The sequence below is a fragment of the Tachysurus fulvidraco genome, chromosome 8 (genome assembly GCF_022655615.1).
Source record: "Tachysurus fulvidraco isolate hzauxx_2018 chromosome 8, HZAU_PFXX_2.0, whole genome shotgun sequence".
Taxonomy (NCBI): domain Eukaryota; kingdom Metazoa; phylum Chordata; class Actinopteri; order Siluriformes; family Bagridae; genus Tachysurus; species Tachysurus fulvidraco.
The window spans coordinates 1,574,031-1,596,850 of record NC_062525.1 but is presented as its reverse complement, the minus strand read 5'-3'; the positions used below and the strand labels follow the sequence as shown (position 1 = coordinate 1,596,850).

Genomic DNA, 22,820 nt, shown 5'->3' with positions numbered 1-22,820 from the left:
TAAAGTCCAGAATCCTGAAGAGATATTTCCCAGAAAATCAGGAGTAACACTCTTTTACTCTCACTGATGTTCCTCCATACTGTTGATGTGTGAGTGGAGTGAGTTAAATATATGCATTCTTTATTCATGTCAAGTTTACACCATGACACTGCGATGTTGTTCCAGCAGTTTGGCTCACTGTATATGGTACAGTTGATCATCAGGCGTTCTGTTACACGAGCGCTCCACACCGTGTTCCTCGGCACCCACATAGACGGGAAACAATCCAGATTAGACTCTAATACACACAATCAGACAAAGAGCAAGACCACATGATGATCAGTTAGAGTTTCAAAGAGCTTCATCTAGAAGGAGAAGAAACAGAAGACCAACTGGACAACAAAGATCTGTTAATGAAATTTTATAGTTTGTAAATTTCATCACAAATTTTAATGTTGTACAATTAATAAAAAGTTTTTTAATGTGTCGAATCATATTTACATTAAATTGCCAGACGTCCAGTGCGACGTACAAAAGTGCTTAGAGGTATCAGTGAATACATTAACACTGGTTCAGTTACAGCACAGTTGTCATGTGTTATTTTATGTATATTTGTTAAGTTTTGTAATGTTTTGTTCATCCAGAGAAGGTCGAGCTTTTGTAATTCTGTCATATTGATTATTTATTATTTATTATAGACACAGTCGGTTTCACACGTTTCTAAACAGTTCAGTTATTTAACAGCTCTTCACACGTGTTCAGCTCAGCACAGACGTCACACTGCAGTAAAACTGACTCAACTTTAATGAGAACATCGTTAAGATGTTAAAAATGAAAATGTATGTGGGAATCAGCTGTGATTGGCTGATACATTATTTATTTGTTTGGTTGTTTGTTTGTTTTTCAGCTTGTTCAAACTGTAGAAATGCAAATTCAATGAAATTGTAACTTTGAACTTTTATATATATCAACAGTGGAATTCATTGATTACAAAATTGAAATTATTAAATAACAACATAAATCTTAAAATAAAGATTATTTTATCTTTTTCTGTTTAAGTGAATTTGCTCATTTACAATAAAGTTATAAAAACCCTGGACTAAATCTGCAAGAAGTAAAATAATCATTTAGGGTTCATTGTGATTAATATACGTGAATTTTGTGTGTGTGTGTGTGTGTGTGTGTGTGTGTGTGTGTGTGTGTGTGTGTGTGTGTGTGTGTGTGTGTGTGTGTGTGTGTGTGTGTGTGTGTGAGAGAGAGAGAGAGAGAGAGAGAGAGAGAGATGTTTTTTGTTTTTTTTTTTGCAATTAACTTCTAAATTTCCACTTGTGACACTTGTTATTTTTCTCAGTCTCTGTTCTTATTTCTGTTTGTCATGATCAAGTCCTCAAAGAAGAACAGAAGACAAAATACTATAACATTAATGAAATTGTATATAATATTGTTATATAGATTTTGTTTATTATTAAATTTCTATTAAAAATCAGATTCTGATTAAAGCTTTTTGTAACTTCTCATTAAGAAATGAATAAATGGACCCACTATTGTGTGGTTCTACACAAAACCTTTAAGGTGCTAGATGAAGCCTTTGTCCATAAAGTGCGAGTCCATGTAGAGAATAATATGGATTTGAAGGTGCTGGTGAAGGGTTTTTGAAGTACGGATGGTACCGAGCGCCATGTCCGAGTGTGTGATGTGGGGTCCTGAGAGTCGAGGCTATGTACCCCAGTGAGGGGGGGAAACTGGGCTCAGAAGAGTCTGTTGAAACGCTGTTTAAAAAACTTGAGTGGAGTTCATGATTGTGCATGAAGCCATGTGGAAATATTGTAATTGCAGATGTGGAGGAAGAAGGAATGGAGTGAGAAGGATACAGAAGAGGAAACGTGGATTTAAGAGACGCAGCACAGTGATAGCCGAGACAGTACGGGTCTCCACACGGAACAGTGGAAATGATGGAGGTCCCTGGTTTATTGTTCAATGCAGGCAGAAGCGGCTGAGGGAAACTCGCACAGCTTGTCGGAAACGGCGGAAGAGGAAACGTAGAAAATGGAGGAACACCCAATCCGAGGCTGGAAGAACTGGAACACACCACTGATGATGTCTCAGTCCATGATGTCTTAGATTCATGTTTGTCATTTATCTCTGAATTTCTATTTCTGATGGTCTCAGAGGTTTCACCTGAACTTTTACTGCCATCTCTGATGTTCTTCTCATCTTCATCCTGAATTTTAGGAGAGCATACAGCAAGCGGTCTGCAGGTGGCACTCTGCGTCCTCGACACGCACCGATCGTCGAGTGAAGGGACAGAATCTTTCCTCTCTGCCGATTTGGAGTAAACTCTCATGTTGCCGATCATTTGGTATCCTAATGATTTTACCCTTTTCAGGGTTTCTGCAGAAAAATATCACACATTATTATGAATATGTATTCATCATATCATTATATAACTGGTAAACACAGTGATACATTGAGTAGCTCTGACACTCACAGCCCCACATACAGCTCCATAAGGTACTGACTATTGGACTTCCTTTAGGTTCTCCAGAATTCTTGTGCTGTAAATTCATGCCAGCTGAATTGCCCCGGAGGGTGAATGAATGTGTAAATGTGTGTCTGTTGCCCTGTGATGAACTGGTGTTCAACTAATGTGAGTTTTCCAACCTCATTCCAGCATTACATGAGAGAGCCAAAATACTATTTGTGTAATTCTCACCACTCTATAACAAACCACTAACCTCTGGTGTCACCAAAAAGTAAACCATTTCCACTGAATTTCTAATCAATCCCAAAAAATGTAATAAGCTTCAGGACCGAGTGAAGGAAAAAATAAGTGCACCCTAAATTCAGTAACATTTATTAACAATAACTTACAAAGTTACCTGTAGGAGTTTTTCAGACTCTCACATTGGTTTGAATAAATTGTCTCTCTCTTTTTTTACAACATTACTTTGGTTCAGTTCAGTTGCTCTTCAGTGCTACGCATTTTCCATATGATTAAGGTCTAGACTTTGGGAAGATTGAATTGAATTAAATTGAACAATTTTTTTCCCACCTGAATGTTGGTTTACTTTTTGTGAAACAAAATCACTACAATGTTAAAGAGGTTAGGTGAAGACCACACATGAATAAGGACGTACTTCTGCAATCTTGTTGTAGATCCAACAAAATGATCATTTAGATGTAAAATTTACTTCTACTTCTAACTGTAAAACTCACTGTTCATTATTAGCGATGTCGTCATACATCATCACCACAATCTGTTTGTCTGGAATCCCATTCCGGTGCATGACTTGGTAGCGTGGACACACATCGGCCTGCAACAGAAAATATAGTTAGGGATTTTTTTTTTTTAAGAAAAGAGAACGTAATAGAATGTACAGGTACCATGTATTATGAGGAGTGAGCGGTGTGAGGAGTGAGTCATGTGAAAGTGAGCAGTGTGAGGAGTGAGCAGTGTGAGGAGTGAGCTGTGTGAGGAGTGAGCTGTGTGAGGAGTGAGTCATGTGGAGAGTGACCAGTGTGAGGAGTGAGCAGTGTGAGGAGTGAGCAGTGTGAGGAGTGAGCTGTGTGAGGAGTGAGTCATGTGGAGAGTGACCAGTGTGAGGAATGACGGGTATGAGGAATGAGCGGTGTGAGGAGTGAGCTGTGTGAGGAGTGAGCCGTGTGTAGGAGTGAGCCATGTGGGGAGTGAGCTGTTGGAGAGGTGAGCTGTGTGAGGAGTGAGCTGTGTGAGGAGTGAGACGTGTGTAGAGTGAGCCATGTGGGGAGTGAGCTGTGTGAGGAGTGAGCTGTGTTGAGGACTGAGCCGTGTGGGGAGTGAGCCGTGTGAGGAGTGAGCCTTGTGGGGAGTTGAGCTGTGTGGGAAGTGAGCTGTGTGAGGAGTGAGCTGTGTTAGGAGTGAGCTGTGTGAGGAGTGAGCTGTGTGATGAGTGAGCCGTGTGTAGGAGTGAGCTGTGTGATGAGTGAGCCCGTGTGTAGGAGTGAGCTGTGTGGGGAGTGAGCCGTGTGGGGAGTGAGCTGTGTGGGGAGTGAGCCGTGTGGGGAATGAGCCGTGTGAGGATGGAGCGGTGTGAAGGAGTGAGCCGTGTGGGGAGTGAGCTGTGTGAGGAGTGAGCCGTGTGAGGAGTGAGCGTGTATGGAGTGAGCCGTGTGGGGAGTGAGCCCTGTGGAGGAGTGAGCCGTGTGGGGGAGTGAGCCGTGTGGGGAGTGAGCCGTGTGGGGAGTGAGCCGTGTGTGGAGTGAGCCGTGAGGGGTGTGAGCCGTGAGCGGTGTGAGCCGTGTGAGGAGTGAGCCGTGAGCGGAGTGAGCTGTGTGGGGAGTGAGCCGTGTGGGGAATGAGCGGTGTGAGGAGTGAGCCATGTGAGGAGTGAGCCGTGTGGGGAGTGAGCCGTGTGAGGAGTGAGCCGTGAGAGGAGTGAGCCGTGTATGGAGTGAGCCGTGTGGGGAGTGAGCCGTGTGAGGAGTGAGCCGTGTGGGGAGTGAGCCGTGTGGGGAGTGAAGCCGTGTGGAGAGTGAGCCGTGTGAGGAGTGAGCCGTGAGCGGTGTGAGCCGTGTGAGGAGTGAGCCGTGTGGGGAGTGAGCCGTGTGAGGAGTGAGCAGTGTGAGGAGTGAGGAGTGTGAGGAGTGAGCTGTGTGAGGAGTGAGCAGTGTGAGGAGTGAGCTGTGTGAGGAGTGAGCAGTGTGAGGAGTGAGCAGTGTGAGGAGTGAGCAGTGGTAGGGAGTGAGCCGTGAGCGGTGTGAGCCGTGTGTGGAGTGAGCCGTGTGAGGAGTGAGCCGTGTGGGGAGTGAGCCGTGTGAGGAGTGAGCCGTGTAGGGAGTGAGCCGTGTGAGGAGTGAGCCGTGTAGGGAGTGAGCCGTGTGAGAGTGTGTCGTGTGAGGAGTGAGCCGTGTGAGGAGTGAGCCGTGTGCGGAGTGAGCCGTGTGAGGAGTGAGCTGTGTGGGGAGTGAGCCGTGTGAGGAGTGAGCTGTGTGGGGAGTGAGCCGTGAGCGGTGTGAGCCGTGTGGGGAGTGAGCCGTGAGCGGTGTGAGGAGTGAGCTGGATGACCCTTTATAGCCTATTTCTAAAATGGCGACTGTAATGAAGAAAAGGAAAGTTGACAGAGAGGGTCGTCGCTTCCAGGACAAGTGGAAATTGGCATATTTTTTCACTGAAATACGAAACAACTGTGTCTGCCTAATTTGCCAAAAGACTGTGGCTGTTTTCAAGGAATTCAATATCAAGAGGCACTACCAGACGAAACATGCTAACTAGGACAAGCTAACTGTGAGTGAACGTCATGAAAAAAATAAAGCTTCTAGAAGCTGCTTTAATGGAAGAGCAGATTTTTTTACAAGGGCCAGGAGTCAAATGAAAAATCCACAAAGTCGAGCTATGAGGTTGCAAAGCTGATTGCCAAGTACTGTAAAACCTTTTACGGAGGGCAAATTTATTAAAGAATGTGTGATGAAAATTGTGGAGAACATTTGTCCTGAGAAGAAGCAAGAGTTTGCCAATGTTTGTCTGGCTCGTAACACAGTGGTACGGAGAATTGAAGACGTTTCATCGGTTATTAAGAGGCAATTAGAGGCAAAAGCAGTGGAGTCTGCCTTTTTTTCATTAGCCTGTGACGAAGGCAGGGACACATCTGACACTGCCCAGTTACTGATTTTTTTGAGAGGAGTGGACAATGAAATGATCGTGAGTGAGCTACTTGACCTCCAGAGCCTAAACGACCAAACAAGAGGAACAGATTTATTTGATATAATACGACATCTGAAGGCACTAAACACGAGCCTTTAGGGGCAAAATACAGTGATACGCCAACTGTATTCACACATCAAAGCATTTGGGATCCAGCTGCACTTTTCCAAAGGCACTTGTTACAAACGCAGCCCAATATCACACATTTCCTAGCGCTGCAGGAAATAATGACCAGTTTCCACATAACATCAGTACACAAATACGGAGGTATGTAGCAGAAATCTCATCCCTGGCTGAGGAGTTCCGACAGCGGTTTCGGGATTTTGTAGCAATTGAAAAGGAGATCACGCTTTTTCTTCTCCTTTCTCTGTGGACCGTACAGACGCTACAGAATGACGCTACAGAACACCTGCAGCTAGAGCTTATTGAGCTGCAGTGTGATGCCGAGTGTCGGAGTCAGTACCAACAACTCTCTCTTGTTGACTTTTACCGCCAGCTGTATAAAGGCAGGTTCAAGAGATTCGAACATTTGCTAAGAAAATGCTGAGCTTGTTTGGCTCGACATACTTGTGTGAGAAAACATTCTCGGTTATGAACTTTAACAAGAACCGTGTGAGGACAAGACTAAGTGACTTTCACCAGCGTGACATCTTGCACATCAAAACCACTTTCTTGAGCCAGACCTGTCCTATTTACTACAATCGAGATCTCAGTATCATTAGTGCAGGCAAGATATTTGTTTCTGAGGCCATCTGGAGGGAAAATTCTAAAATTGATGATCAAAACCACAGTTTTTAATATGCACCTTTTCATCTTTATAATATCTGTAATTATAATTATAATTACAATTTTGTAATTATAATTATAATTCATTTTGTTTTTAAGAAGTGAAAGCCTTTTTCAATAAAAAAATCATTAAATAGTTCATTTGCCTTTAATATTAATGTTTCCAAGAATGTCAGGCTGAATAATCGGCCCCCACACATTTTGCACCTCACCAAATCTGGCACTCTTTGCAAAAAGTTTGGACACCCCTGCTTTAGAATATTTTTGTTTGTAATAACCTATTACAAAAACCCTGTAAAAACAAGCTTATGATTTTAATATACTCACCTGATGCCTGTAGTTTACCCAACCTTTAGAACCTGCTGCCAGGAAAACCCAGTGTTTGCTATCGCTTGCTGCCATTCGACTACAAAGTTTCCTACAAAGCAGAAAATTATTAGGTGTCACTGGACCGACAAAACTGAGTATTGCTAATTAAAATAAAATAAAAACATCACATTTATTGTGCCCCACTTCTGATCAATTCTGTATTCTCACTTGTCAAAAGGTTTCGATTAGTCTTCTATAACAACAGCTTTGACATTAGAGGGAAGCTGGTGAAGGAATGATGAAGGATTTTAAAGCTGTTAATGGAAGTGAGAACAGGAACTAACCTGTTTCATAAACATGAATGTAAATATAAACAGATAAAAAGTAGGTTTATTCATTTAAAAAAATTATCTGTTGCCAAAATTTTGTGATTTAAGGAATACACTTGTTATAGGAAAATAATGATTTAATTGTAGTACTGTGGGTGATTTATTTTATAATCATAAAATTCTTAAAATTCTTTGTTATATGTTAATATATTACTTATACCTTGTTAATATATTCCCCAGTCCAAGCTCAAAAATCACATCCTACAAGTGACTTAATAACTTTATTAATTTTATTAAAATACAGGTGTTTCTGTAAAACATTAACAAGTGTTCTCAGACCAGTCCTTCACACTTACTGGTTTATCATCTAGGATCAACACTGATTGACTGTAGTATGTCCACCACAGTCAGAACCATCACAGACAAAGGAGTATCAGACGCTCATTAACATAGAGAGTGTAACCTTGTTAACATTAAAAACTTGATACAGTATTTAAGACTTGCTGTTTGAATATCTGTGTTAGGGATTAGCGCAGAACTTGGTGCCATGTGCGTTTGTTGTTTGTTTGTGTCACGTGATTGCCCCGTCCACGTCTGCTCCTCTCCGGTCATCACACCTGTTTCCCATTGTGTGTGATTGTCCGTGTCACTATATATGTGAGCCGCGTTGCATTAGGCAGCGTGGCTTCATTGATTATATTGTGTATTCCCTGTGTAGTTGTGGTTTATGTTTGTTCTTCCTATTGTATTAAACCCCTTTCATTGGAAGCTATCCTGCCTACGGGTCTGTCTCCTTCCACCTCTGCCAGGGTCCTGACAATCTGTGGTTAAGTCCTCACTGAACCTGAGGTACTCTTACATGTCTTAGGTCTGAGATACTGCAAATAAATGTCTTTGGCAGGATGTGTGCTAGTAAAATATATTGGTTATGAAAAACAAACAAGAAGGAGGTGCTGAGGTGTTATTAGTGTATTGCAGATTGTTGTTGGTAGTTAATATGTGATCCTGGGTGATATGTGATCCTGGCCAGAGGTGGGAAGTAATGGAGTAAAAATACTTTGTTACTGTACTTAAGTACATTTTTTGGTATCAGTACTTTACTCCACTATTTATTTTTCGGACAACTTTTGACTTTTCCTCATTACATTTTTACACAAATATCTGTACTTTTTACTTCTTACATTTCCCAAACGGACTCGTTACTTTTAGTATTATTCCTTCTCATTGGACGCTGTTTCCAGCCTATCATCCTATCATTGTGCGGCTTTTTCCCCATGTGACTGGTGTACTGTATTATTTACTGGCTATCAGACATAGACTAAGGATAGCGGAGCTAACAATGAGCAGCGCCTACAAAAGGAATGGCTAATGTTCATTCAGAGGGAGTCACCGATGTTAAAGTAACTAACAACGAGGACATTCCTGAACACACATGGCCATATATGAGGGAGATGTTTGTAATAATCGGCGTCACAAAGGATTCCTGGCGAATGCGTTGTGAATTGTGTCACCCAGAGGGGGTTCTAGCCCTTTATTAGGGGGGCTTCAGCCCCCTGTCTGTAATCTCAGCCACCCTAAAACTATAAGGATCATTTTTTATTTTCATAAATAAACAATAAATATTACGTTAAAATGCAGGACATGTCGTCGATGGGAAAGAAAATTATTTATCAGTTTGATCCAAGAGCGATTTTTTTACTTTGCTTTTACACGCGTGTGTTTGTAGTCTTTCAAAAGTGCGTCGTCTGCTATAGTTGAACGGAGAAGCACAGGTACGCGCAGCGTGCACGCGCAGTCAGAGCTGGAGGCGTTTATCTATAACGTTAATCGGCGGAAAGACGCAAAGACGGCAACCAAAAGCAATGAAATGTCACTATTCTTATTACCAGAGTTGTCATATAATATATAATATAGAACTCTTCTTGTTTTAAATTCTCACTGAGGGCTAAAACCCCATAAGATGAAATCCTAGAACTGCCCTGGGGTCAACCCAAAAAACACGAAGTGCTTAATTTAATGAACATTAATTTTGTCATTTGTAAAACATCACAATAATTTTGAGTTGTTTTCAAGGACAGAGCTGGAATCTCCCTACAGTTTGGGATATGGCCTTGGTGATACACGGTGTACGTTTATTTCCAAAAGTATTGGGTCACCTGACCTTTCCTGCTACATGTGGTTGTTTTCTGATCTCATCCCTACATCCGCTGACTCCACCCTACATCACCTACATCAGTGCCTGCCTTTCGTAACAATCTTGTGGCTGATGAACACAAATATCCATCAGCACAATCCAAAATTATATATTCATATATACACACACACACACACACACACACACACACACACACACACACACACACACACATATATATATATATATAATATATATATATATATATATATATATATATATATATATATATATATATATATACACACACACACACACATTGGGGTTATAAGGTCATACTTTCTTGTCCTAGTGAGAACTCTGGCAGCTGCATTTTTGACTAACTGTAGCCTATTTATTAATTAAAACCTACACTGGTCTAAATCAACTTTAAACACCTAGTAGCTTTGAATTTTAAATGTGTAACTCAATTCAACAATAAATAAAATATTGCAAAAACATTTCAAATCTATCACCCAAAAGACATCATCTTTAAATCATGACAAAACAGGTATTGAATAAAGACAAAATGATCAAAAAAACAATGCAACTGTCAATGTGTAGTTTAAACACCAATAGGTTCGGTAGTTTTTCAAATACCACTCTCTGTATTAAAAAAGGAAGAAAAACAATTGTCCAAACCGAATGAAATTTAGATGCAACAGCCCAGACCTCCTTCTGTCGTATTGAACAGAACAATGTGGGCAAAAAGAGAAAAAAACAGTTTCAACTTCTGTTCACTCACAGTTTCTTTTTGTCAGGGGTTTAAAGTAACTAGTTACAAATACTTTCGTTACAGTACTTGAGTACATTTATAAAAAAAATTTCTACTTTTTTGAGTATAATTAAATTGTGGTACTTTTACTTTTACTATGTCATTTAAAAAGGATGTATTCAACTTCACTACATTTATATTTCCCCCAAAAGTACAAAGTACAAAAAAAAATCATCCATGTATGTTTCAAAACTATAACGTGCAGTAAGATTCATGAGCCAATAAATGCGCTAGCCAATGATGGTGCGTTTTTTTCAAAATAAATGAATGATCTGGTGCCACTTTGCGTTGATTCAGTGAAAATACAGCGAAAAGGCTATGGCTGCAGATGAGACCGACAGCTCCCGTGGTGATGATGATGATGATGATGGTGGTGGTGGCGATGATGATGGTGAGCATCCCTGGCCTCATCTTTCTCGGATATTCAGCTACCAAAGCAGAAAGGGGCAAAACATCCTGATGTGCTGCAAGCTCTGTCTTCCAAAGAATGTGGAAATGTCTGCATTTCACAACTCCTCATCTACCTTGTGCAAACACATTGAGGTAAGTGTCAAAGTCACAAACAATTTGGCAAGATTAAAGTTAAATACGTAGAATAAGTTAGTTAATTCTATTGAATGTAAATGATATGAGTAAATCAGTAGTTCAGAACATTTGTTTTTTTGTCATTTGTTTATAAATGTTCTTTTCTCAGTGATGAACTTATTCCCTGCATTAAAGGGCGACACGACATAATTCAACAAAACCCAACATAACCTTGTGGATGATATTTATTTGAATAAAAACTGTGTGTGATTTACAGCGTTTACTCTCTTCCAAAAATTAACCATGTTTTTACTACAGTTAAAACCAAAAAAACCACGGTAACAACAAAATAATCATGGTTTACAAAACACATACAGTAGTTAAAATGTGTAAAATGCTTAGTGTAGTAAAACCATGGTTTTGCTAATAGTAATCACTCACTCACTCACTCATTTTCTAACACTTATCCGAACTTCTCGGGTCACGGGGAGCCTGTGCCTATCTCAGGTGTCATCGGGCATCAAGGCAGGATACACCCTGGATGGAGTGCCAACCCATCACAGGGCACACACACTCATTCACATTATAATGAAAATAGATGAAAACACTAGACAGCTAGCATAATTCAAGCATACTCATCCTGTTATACATATTAGTTATTTCTCAGAGCAATTAAATGAGTGTTTCTGTTACCCTGTAAATCATTATCTTAACTGAGAAAAATGCTTTAAGTATAAAAAAATTCATGGCACTGACAAGTTATCATATGTGCCATTACAGAGAAAGCACCCACAAAAAAATGAAAAATTATGAAAACTGCATTGCTCGATGAAGTAAGAAGACTCCATGTTCTAGTAATTCAAGCAAGCAATGCAGAATTGATCAGATGATATCAAACCGCCAAACAAGTGCCTCAGTCTACTGTAGATAAGCTGGTGATCAACTTTTTACAGCTGAATCTTTAATCTTTTTTAACCTCTTCATGTGCTGGGGCATATATAATCAGGAAAATTTCTCTTTCTTTTTTAAGTCCTGGATCATAAAAGAAATGATGTTTTTCAGATAAACCAGAAGTTACAAATAAATTTGATCACAGGAATTCCCCAAAAATTCAGTGCAAAGAAACTCATAAGACAAAGAAAGGCCTCAGTCATTAATGTTAAAAGGGAACGTAAATGGAACACACGCCATTTATTATTAATTACCATGTCAATTCTTCATTAATTTATTCTTTATACATATTAGACCTGGAATAAGAAGTCCCACAATGACAGGAACCATCGAGTCACTCTAGCATTAGTGTCATTATACTTTCCTCCTTTTAGAGCAGGGGTGTCACACTCAAATTCACAGTGGGCCAAAATATAAAACTGAGATAAAGTCACGGGCCAAACTGAATATTTATTGAAAAATTAACTGCAATTAACTGATATGTAATGTTCAACCTTTTTCATATGGAAACAAACTTTAGTTTTGCTTAAACGCTGGATTTGGAACAACTCCTGAGTTCTTTCCCGAGTCAATAACTCCTGAGCTAAACGCTGTTACTACACAAAACGCGGTTGTAGCTGCCTCTCTACATTACTACGATAGAAAAGAGGTGTTATTTGTGTAGTAACACCGTTTAGCTCAGGAGTTATTGACTCGGGAAACTCCAACCTGTGAATATGTGGCCAACTTCCTGCTCCTTCAGTTCTCTCCAGCGCTGGAAAGCTGATCCTATATTAACACGTCCTACTTTTTGCCTTATCGTAAGCATTTCTTCTCTTTCTTTCTTTGTTTTTATCCTCCATGGCGATGTTAAAACCGCTTTCTGCTAATGTCACACACGCGCACTGAACACTCTCTCCGCCCATATCGACAAGCCCCGCCCCTTTCTGCTCATTGGCTACACGTTTGTTTTGTTTTTTGTTTTGCTTTTGTTTATTATTCGGCTCGAATGAGTTTTCTGAAGCATTTCTCAAAAATTGGAGACCCTGCCTTTAACGACTGTCAACAGAGAATTAGGGGTGCTTGCTGGTCGTGACTACGCGTCAATACAGTGGCCAGGCATTCTGGGATTTGTAGCATTAGCGGAGCATGCGGCTAGTCAGCTGTAATGCACATTTGATATGATCTCGTGGGCCAAATGTAATTACACCATCAACCCGGTCGGTTCGGGCCAGAGTTTGCAACCCCGTTTTTAGAGGATGCGTTCAGTCACCAGAGTGAAGGTAATTCCTGAGTTCCTCAAAGGCCCATTTAACTGCAAGGATGTCCTGCTCCAGGGCAGTGTAGCACCTCTTGGTCAGACTCAGCATCCTGCTGAAGTAGAGGACCATGTTTGTATATATACTGTATATACACACAAATACATATCTAATGAGGTTAATTGGCTATTTGGATGCAAAATGGGGGCAGTCCATTCATAACCCAAAGGTTGTGGGTTCGAGTCTCGGGCTGGCCACGACTGAGGTGCCCTTGAGCAAAGCACCAAACCCCCAACAGTGACAATGTGCATTTATATAGTGTATGAAATTATGTCAGAATTTTAGATCGTGTCGTGATGTGACAATCCTTTTGGAGTAATTTAATCTTATCACAGGATAAGACTTCTGACTTATAACATGATGTAAATACTTTGAGAGAAAATGTGCACTGTTTTAAAGACCCATTTTGACAGTTATAGTAATAAACAGTCACTGACAGGAAATACCTTTAGTAGTAAAAGAGAAAAGTGAAGAATTAAAAAGAGTCACAAGATATTAAATGAGTTGTTATTTATATCAGCACAGTGTTTTTATTTTAACGGAACCTGCCGAACCGGCCGGGTCGACCGAAATGACTGAGTCGGAGAACGCAGTCGACATGGTTACCCCCAAACTCCCTGAACTCTCTGCCTGGCCTGAACCTACCAATGTTCCTGTGGTATCTGTCCCGTGTTTTGTTTCACTAGATTTGCCAGCCCTTCTACCTCCTGTCCCTGTTTACAGGCTCAGAGCACCTCCAGCACCACCCTGGCCTCCAAATCCTCTTTGGTCCCTGGCTCGACCTGCGGCACCACCCTGGTCTCGGTCCTGCTCTGGTCTCTGGCTCCGCCTCCAGCACCATCCTGGTCTCCGGTCCTGCTATGGTCTCTGGCTCCGCCTCCAGCACCACCCTGGTTTCCGGTCCTGCTCTGGTCTCTGGCTCTGCCTCCAGCACCACCCCGGTCACTTCCCCAGGTGTTTTGTCTTAGTCTGTGATTGCCTCCATCTTGTGATTGGTTCTTGTTCCCTATATCTACTCTGTTTGTTCATTTCCCTGTGGTGAGTTGTTGTTAGTATGTGCTATGCTGTCTGTTCATTTCTCTGTTCCTGTGCCCTGTCCTGCTCAGTGTTCTGCCCTGTTTTTGCCTGCTTGTTTGTTTCATGTTTCCTGTTTTGTCTATTAAAAGGATTTAACTGCATTTGGATCCGCGTTCACCTGTGACTAACCGTGACACGTACACAATTACGAGGAATCTGCTGAGCCCCAAAAAAACAGGTTCAAAGACGTATGATGAACTGGTGAGTTTGTTGACTAAGCAGTTCAATCCGAAACCCAGTGAAATAGTCCAGAGATGGAAGTTTAATTCGCAGAACAGAAGCTTGGATGAAAGTAAAGCGGAATATGTGGCTGAGCTCAGGAAGCTAGCACAGGACTGTAACTTTGGTTACAGTCCTTTGTAACTTTGACACACTCACTGTCATGCTGAGAGATCGGTTAGTGTGCGGAGTCAACAATGATAGCATACTGAGGAGATTATTAGCAGAGAATGGTCTGACGTTTGAGACAGCGTTGAGAAAAGCACAGGCTATTGAAGCGGCTAATACGGAAATACAGATATGAACAGAGAGACACAGATATACAGATATGAACAGAGAGACAGGACACAGGCACAGTACCACTGTTTTCAAACTGGAAGCGAGAGAAATGAGAAAGTCAGGTGGTACAGGGACATGCTACTGTTGTGGTGGAAATAACCACAGACCAAAGGATTGTAAGTTTGCAGGGGAAAAATGTTACAATTGTGGAAAGCTTGGACATTTGAAAAGAGTGTGTAGAGTAAAACTACAAGACACTAAAGCGGATAAGAGCAAGGAAAATTCAAGATGGGGGAGAGGAAAATTGCAAAACAGAGCAAATTATCTCCAAGACCAAGAAAAAGAGGTGCCTGGAGAGGAAGTATTCACCATGTATAGTATAGAGTAGAGTCAAGCATACCCCATATATGTCGCCTAATATACAAATGTTGTCCGTAACCAAATGCCTAGTGAAATTTGAGATTGACACGGGATGCATTGTGACTATAGTATCACAAGCAGAATATGCCAAATTGGATGCTAAAAAGAAACTGCCTCTGATTACAAGCAAGGTCAACCTTAAAATGTACACAGGACAGTCAGTGAACATTCTGGGTACCACAAAAGTCAAAAGTAGTATACAAAGGTATTACCAAAGAACTACCAACAATCATGGTGGCTGGATCAGGACCAAATCTGCTGAGACGAGCATGGCTCACAGAGTTAAAACTCAGCTGGGAGAACATCAACAACATAGAAAATAGTTCTGAGAGGTTACAGGACATTCTGAAGGCACATGAAACAGTTTTCAAAGAGGAACTGGGAACACTAATGCCCCTTTTCCACCAAAAAGAACCGGGTGCTGGTTCAGAGCTAGTGCTGGTGCTGGTTCAAAGTTGGTTCCACTGGCAAACCTTCTAAGAACCGGTTTGCCTTTCCATCAGTTAAAGAGCCATCACAGACGTCTCACATTACACAGCAACGTTAGCGCTGCAGCAACAAACACAAACACAACATAAACAATGACGGATGTTTCTTTACTGTTAATGCTCATGGCTTTGTGAACCTACATTGGCATCCAAACGCGGCAAATCCAACGTGTACGTGCAGCTCCATGTAATCTGTATAAACGGAGGTTGTAATCGAGAAAGTACTTAACATTATTTTATCATTAACACAGAAAAAGTTAGCCTTAGCATGTAGCTACCTACTATCATGTGTGCTGATAATTGATCATATTGTGGTAAAGTAAAAGTGTATTAGACTTTGGTATACTTAACGTACATTATCAAAGGCGCTAACAGTAGCCCCACCCATAACCCCGCCCACAGTCCCTGATGCAAGCGGTTCTTAAGTCTAGACCAGCAACGTTTTGGTGCTACTTAAGAACCACTTTTCCTGGTTCAGAGCCGGTGCTTCGGCTGTCGAAAAAAGAAAGAACTGGTTCTAAATTAGGCTCCGAACCTGCACTCAAACTGCCTCGGTGGAAAAGGAGCACAAGAGAGCAATGGAGGTGCAGCGAGTGAGATCGCTGCAAGGAATAACATATGCAGAAGCTGTAAAGAAAGTGTCTAAGGAAAAGGAAACCAACAAACCAGAACTCAAAGAAAATAAAACTAAGTCTTGTGAGAAATGTGAAAAAATAGAGGAAAAGAAAGATATGTTAGTTATGGGGAAAAAGTGAATTCGTGTTGTTTATGGTTGAGGTGATAAACTGCTCGGCACAATCAGACAGAAAGACAGAGAAGATCAAAATAATAGTTGAAGAAATGATAGTGGCAGGAAGTGCAAACTCGCAGTCATGGGCTGGTGGCTCTTTATGATATTAGCTATATTGCAATGGAACTCTAGAAACCTTATAGCAAATGGACAGGAATTCAAGAGTTTTGTCTCAGATTTAGCAGATAGACATCATGTAATATGTGTGCAAGAAAGCAGGAAACATGGTTAAAACCACAGTTAGACTTTATTGTATGGATATAGTTTGATTAGGAGAGATAGAGAAATAGAAAAAGGTGGAGGTGTAGCAACTTTTGTTAAAAGTGGGGTAAGATATAAACTTATTAGTAAAGTGAAAGAACACAAATCTGTTGTAATTGAAGTATGGTCAGGGGAAGATAGCATAAAAATAGTCAATTTTTACAACCCTTGCAATAGATTAAGTGCTGATATATTGGAATCAGTTTCTGGGTCATTGCAGGGCAAAATAGTGGTAAGTGGGGATTTTGGGGGATGTGCATAGTACATTATGGGGAAGTAAAAACACAGATATAAATGGATTAACAATAAAGAAATTTATAGATGATAAGGAGCTGGTGTGTATTAATGATGGGAAGGGCACACGGTATAATAGCTCAAGTAATAAAGTACAGAAAGTGCCATTGATCTAACACTGGTGTCAATTGGAATTGCAGGAATTAGTGCATGGGAAGTAATGAGTAGATCGACAGTGGGCAGTGATCAATGCCCAATAATAATTAGAATTGGAAAAGAGATACACCAGGATGGGGAAGTGAAAATACCAAGGTGGAAATTAGACCTGACTGACTGAAATTAGCTGACTGGCAGACATTTCAAGAAACTAGTAAGTCTAAGTGTGTGGAACTACTGAGTAGATATATATAACAGATGTAGAGGAAATAACCCTTGTTTTCCGTAGCAGCAGCCATTATACAAGCAGCAGAAGAAATAATTCCGAAAAGCACAGTAAATAAGCAAGGAAAAAGTGTGCCGTGGTTGGATGATAGCTGTAGAATAGCAGTTAAAAAAGAAACAAAGCATCCCAATACTCAAACCTGGTAAGAATGCTGTAGACCCATCAAGTTATAGACCTATAGCGTTAACATCACAATTAGGAAAAGTCATGGAGAGGATGCTAACAGATAGGTTACGTTACTATATGGAAAGCATATCAGTCTGGATTTTGTAAGGGAAGGGGGACAATTGACTCTGTTTTGTGCTTAGAAGCAGAAGTTAGGAAAGCACAAACTAATAAGGAAAGTGTAATTGTTGTGTTCTTTGACGTTGAAAAAGCATATGACATGCCGTGGAAAGATGGACTACTTATCAAACTTAACAAATTAGGAATAAAATGTAAATTATTCGTTTGGATATTAGACTTCCTGGACAGAAGAACAATAGAGTTTAAGGTTGGTACATTGTATTCAAGTAGGCATATTGTGGAAAATGGTACCCCACAAGGTAGTGTCTGCAGCCCCATACTATTCAATATCATCATAAATGACATTTTTGATCAGGTAAGGGACAATATAGGTAAGTCACTTTATGCAGACGATAGAGCACTCTGGGTTAGGGGATGAAATGTAGAATACTTAAGAAAGAAAATGCAAAATGCAGTAAAGTTGAACAATTGACTTATAAATGGTGATTTAAGCTATCAACTCAAGTTATATGCTTCTCTCAGCATCGGAATCCAACCTTAGAAAGCTTCATGTGGAGCAGGCACAGGCACTCCGGATTTGTACCAGGGCATTTAAAACATCGCCAGTAACTGCATTACAGGTGGAGGCAGGAGAAATGCCAATATTAGGAGGGTCAAGATTATGTTGCCATATTGGACTAATCTGAAAGGACATAATATGATGCACTCAACAAAAACTGTGTTGCAAAACTGCGCAGAGCATAGCAAAAGAACTTTTTACAGTTTCGGGTGGGTGGGGAATGCTAAGGCTCAAAATGCAGGTCTCAGTTAGCTGCAAATTGGACCCACTGTGGCAATATCAGTGATAATTTCCATCCTGGAAATTTATACAACCAGCTGTAAATATCAACTTACAACAAATAATAAAATAAAACACAAAAACAATGCCAGAGTGGATAATAGTTCAAAACTATGTAAAGAAATATCAATTCATATTTACAGCAATTTTACTGGCATTAGGGTGGGTGGAGGAAAATAATCTGAACACAGATGTCATTATAGCCTCAGACAGTTTATCAGCATTATTAAGCATTCAGTCAGGGAGAGCGTAGGGGTGGAAGGAAATTAAACTGTGTTGATATACTAGCAAAAAACTCTACAAAGCAGGAAACAGTTGATGTGCACATACCAATAAGTAGAACAGAGTTCAAAACTATCATAAAGCAACACTCACTTAAAATATGGCAGGAATATTGGAAGTCGGCGGATACAGGACGTCACTTATACAGTATACAAAACCAGGTAGCAACAAGCATGAGGAAGGGCAGAAGCCCAAGGGAAGAGATGCTAATCTCACGGCTTAGAATGGGTCACACTGGTTTAAATACAACACTGTACAGAATAGGAAAACATCCCACTGGATTATGCACTGATTGTAAAGTACAAGCGACAGTAAAGCATATACTGTTAGACTGTAAAAAAATATAAAGAAGATAGGGCAAAGTTAAAGGCACACATGGATGGACAAAGCATGACACTTGAACATTTATTAGGTAAAACGTCTATGAAAATACACAAATTAGTAATTTTGTTTTTGAAAAATACTGGGTTAAGTGAAAGAATCTGTTTTATATATATATATATATTTTTTTTTTCTCCCTCTATCCTTTGATGTCATTCTAGTGCCCCTGTGTCTAGTCTAGTCTAGTGTCTAGTAGGTGGCGGTAATGCACCTTTAAGCTGAGTTGCCAACCGCCATTAAACTCGAAAGAAGAAGAAGAAGATGCAGCTTAACGACATGGCCCAAGCTTGACGACATGGTCCAAAACTAACGTGATGCTTGATAATGACACTTTTGTTTAAGTATGTGTGTGTGTGTGTGTGTGTGATTCCTCTATTCTCTTTGCAATGTGCTTATAAAGAGAGACATATGAAGATGAATAAAGATGCATGTATATTCTAAAGTGATATAAAGTCAACACTGTGATGAGAGAAAATACAGAATCAAAAGAACTATGCTTTAGTAAGTATTTATAAAGCAGTGCAGTATTTCAGCAGTATGTTAGTTTACACTGATCAGGTTTATTATTATTATTATTATTATTATTATTATTATTATTATTATTATTATTATTATTATTATTATTATTATTATTATTTAGCAGCAGACAGCTCAGGGTACGAAACCTAAACAATTGCATCCATTGAAATAAAATGCTAGATACACAACATACAATTAAAGCATTCAATCTATCAGTAAAATATAAAGCTTAAAAGTCATTAGATTTGTATTTGCTCCAGTTATGGGTTTCACAGCAGATCATTTCTGAGTATTGGTGCTAGTTAACAATAAAAAATCTTACTTGCTGTCTCTCCTGGGATGTCTTCAGGAATCTGTTAATGGAGTGAGTGTCCCGAGGAGGGAGATCAGGATCGTTTATATACAGCACTGTTTAGTTACTTTCACTTTGGTTTGGTCAGCAGGTTTCTGGAAATCAGTGCCTTTTACACAAAGTACTCATTATATCAAAGGAAGTAGTGACTTATCTCCCCATCCTGCTGTAATCATGTCTGTGATGGTGACTTCCTGTTATAAACATTTGGTTATCTAAACTTCTTAAAAAGTGGTTTTCATTTATTATCTGCTAAAATATAAAAAAAAAAATTATACATATTACTTAAAAATTACATCAAAGTAGAAATGTACTGATTCGTACCTCCTTCTCTCCTGCACTTGCTTCAGTTAAGTGTGTGTGTGTGTGTGTGTGTGTGTGTGTGTGCGTGCTGGGCATTTATATTCAGGAAACTTTCTCTTTCTTTTTTAGGTTCTGGATCATAAAAGAAACAACGTTTTTCAGATAAACCAGAAGTTAAAAATAGTGACTAATATAATACTCATACAGTATCTTGCAAAAGTATTCATACCCACTGAACATTATCACATTTTGACACGTTAAATTTTGTGATAGACCGGCACAAAGTGGCACATAATTGTGACGTGGAATGAAAATGAAAAATGAAAAAAATATTTTTTACAAATAAATCTGTATAATATCTGATCCTATATTATCGTAAGCCTTAATTCACTTTCGTTCTTTGTTTTTATCCTCCATGTCAATGTTAAAACCTCTTTCTGCTAATTTCACACATGCGCACTGAACACTCTCTCCACCCGTATTGACAAGCCCCGCCCCCTTCTGCTCATTGGTTACACGTTTGTTTTGATTTTTGTTTATTATCGGCCCAACTCAGGTTTCTGAAGCATTTCTCAAAAATCTGAGAACCTGCCTTTAAGGCTCACAAAGTCTGCAGTGTTTTAAGTCTCTCCTTAAGCCACAGCCATGACCAACACCGCCGTACGACCAACAAGCACCAGATCCTGACTCAACAACGAGACCTCAGCTCTATCCAGATCTGCTTACTCTGGAAGGTCTGTGCACACCACCAATCGCTAAGTACAACAGAGGCAGAGGTCAGATTCCCGTGTCAGTGGCGATGATGATGAGGAATTTCCAGTCCTATCTGATAGTAAAGGATAAGATAACAATGCCCATGGTGGAGGTAGTGGAACCTAATGATCACTGATGTCAGTACACCTCTAATGAACAATGAAGGACTCTGAACATGCACATGATTACCTCCCTGACCCGAGAGAGGTCTGATGGAAAAGATTTGGAAGTTAAAGTGATTCAGCACAGTTTTACATACCTCACTGAACTGTGGCGAATACTTCACTAAATTACGGGCTGATATCATGCGAATCTGGTGTGACTGGCCTGATGAACATGTGTGTGCAGGGCACTCAAAACATAACAATGGAAGAAAGGCCCTTTACAGTATTCTCATAACTCATCTGCAAGATGTATGTCAAACCACTGACAGTGGAAATGGACATGAGACAGAGAAAGGTTTTCTTTTACTGGCTCATGGAAATGCACAATGTGCACAGTGGACTTACTGAGGGGAAAGTGAGGGGAAAGTGACAGAATGCCAGGTGCACTTGAGAAACTGCCTTTTCATTGGACTGAACACAAATAAAACATCAAATCTCACTCGCTCTTCCTCCTTTGCCTCAAGAGCGAGTGAGATTTGATGTTTTATTTGAGGAGAAGGAGCTCCACAATGCACATACACCAAGTACACTTTAGATGCCTATAAGCACATGACAGTACACACATTAAATGTAGAAGACTTTGTGTTTTTAGTAGATTCTGGTGCAGGAATCTCTGTGATAAAAATGAATAAAATTGAACAGGTGACAGAAATGAGAAGTTAGATCCCTGAATTCAGTCGGAACATCTGGGATTATTCTGAAAGAAAAATGTTTTGGGAATAACCAGTGTTAGTCATTCAAATGTTCATTTCTGCTATCTGAATGCTGCACGATTAATCTTATGAGAATAAACCGAAATAACCTAATCAAGCTCTCATAGATAAGGCCAGCCGTTACTTACACTACACACACATTACAGCTCACATACACATAAGGGACTAGACGCACATTATGAACAAGAGGGTTTGAGAAACAGGAAGGAGCTGATGCATTGCTGTTAGAGAATTTGTATTGGGATGATCACAGATGTACAGTACTTTATATGTGAATCTCTGTAGGATACATGTAAAGCAGGGGAAGGCCCACCCGTTCACTATGGAGAATTCACGCCCATGTATGTCTTTTATTTAAAGGTGAAAAAAGAGATGTTGGAAGATTTAGGAGATTGGACACTAAAATGTATGAAAACTGGTGATTGAAAACCTAGTACAGATCCCATGGTGTTGTACAGTGAATAAACTAAAGCCTAATGTAATGTATTTTAGCTGTATAGCCTTGGCCGATAGAACATTTGAGATAACGCCACAAGCAAACACAGATGTGCTGAAACCAATGTGGCAGTTACCATATATTTCTGTCGATGATCCCCATTAAAATGCATTTCTTAAGGTACTCTGAGCAAACATGTTGTGGGTCTAATATAGAATTGTGCACCGGTGCAACTAACCCCCAAATTTGATTACAGGCCTTGTAAATTGTGGTACTTTCACTTTGGCTTCATCAGCATGGTTCTCAGTATCTGTGACTTTTACACAAGTGCTCATTATAATAAAGGAAGTCTCCCCCTCCTGCTGTATGCATGTCTGTGATGGTGACCTCCTGTGATAAACTTGTCATTATGTAAACTTCTTAAAAATTGGTTTTCATTTATATAATCTGCTAACATATGAAAAACATTTATACATATTTCTTAAAAATTACATCAAAGTAGAAATGTACTGATTCATACCTCTTACTCTCCTGCACCTGCTTCAGTTCAGTGTGTGTGTGTGTGTGAACGTGTGCATGTGTGTGTGTGCGCGCTGGGGCATTTGTATTCAGGAAACTTTCTCTTTCTTTTTTTAGGTTCTGGATCATAAACGAAACGACGTTTTTCAGAAAAACCAGTTAAAAATAGTGACTTGCAAAAGTATTCATACCCTCTGACTTTTTTCACATTTTGACACGTTACAACCACAAACAAAAATGTATTTTATTGGGATTTTATGTGATAGACCAACACAAAGTTGCACATAATTGTGGAGTGG

At 40.0% G+C, this 22,820-nt stretch overlaps 1 protein-coding gene across 1 annotated transcript; it reads right to left on the bottom strand.

The window, feature by feature from the left end:
* Positions 1 to 1,271: 1,271 nt before the first annotated feature.
* LOC125145372 (zinc finger protein 503-like) lies at positions 1,272 to 2,324 on the bottom strand. The gene has a single exon (XM_047817827.1). It carries the CDS (start codon positions 2,321 to 2,323, stop codon positions 1,547 to 1,549), a length of 777 nt encoding a protein of 258 aa, XP_047673783.1. The 5' UTR covers position 2,324; the 3' UTR covers positions 1,272 to 1,546.
* Between the last annotated feature and the right edge of the window lie 20,496 nt (positions 2,325 to 22,820).

Excerpts from the sequence above, each read along its gene's own strand:
- LOC125145372 (XM_047817827.1), bottom strand. The coding sequence starts at position 2,323 with ATGAGAGTTTACTCCAAATCGGCAGAGAGGAAAGATTCTGTCCCTTCA.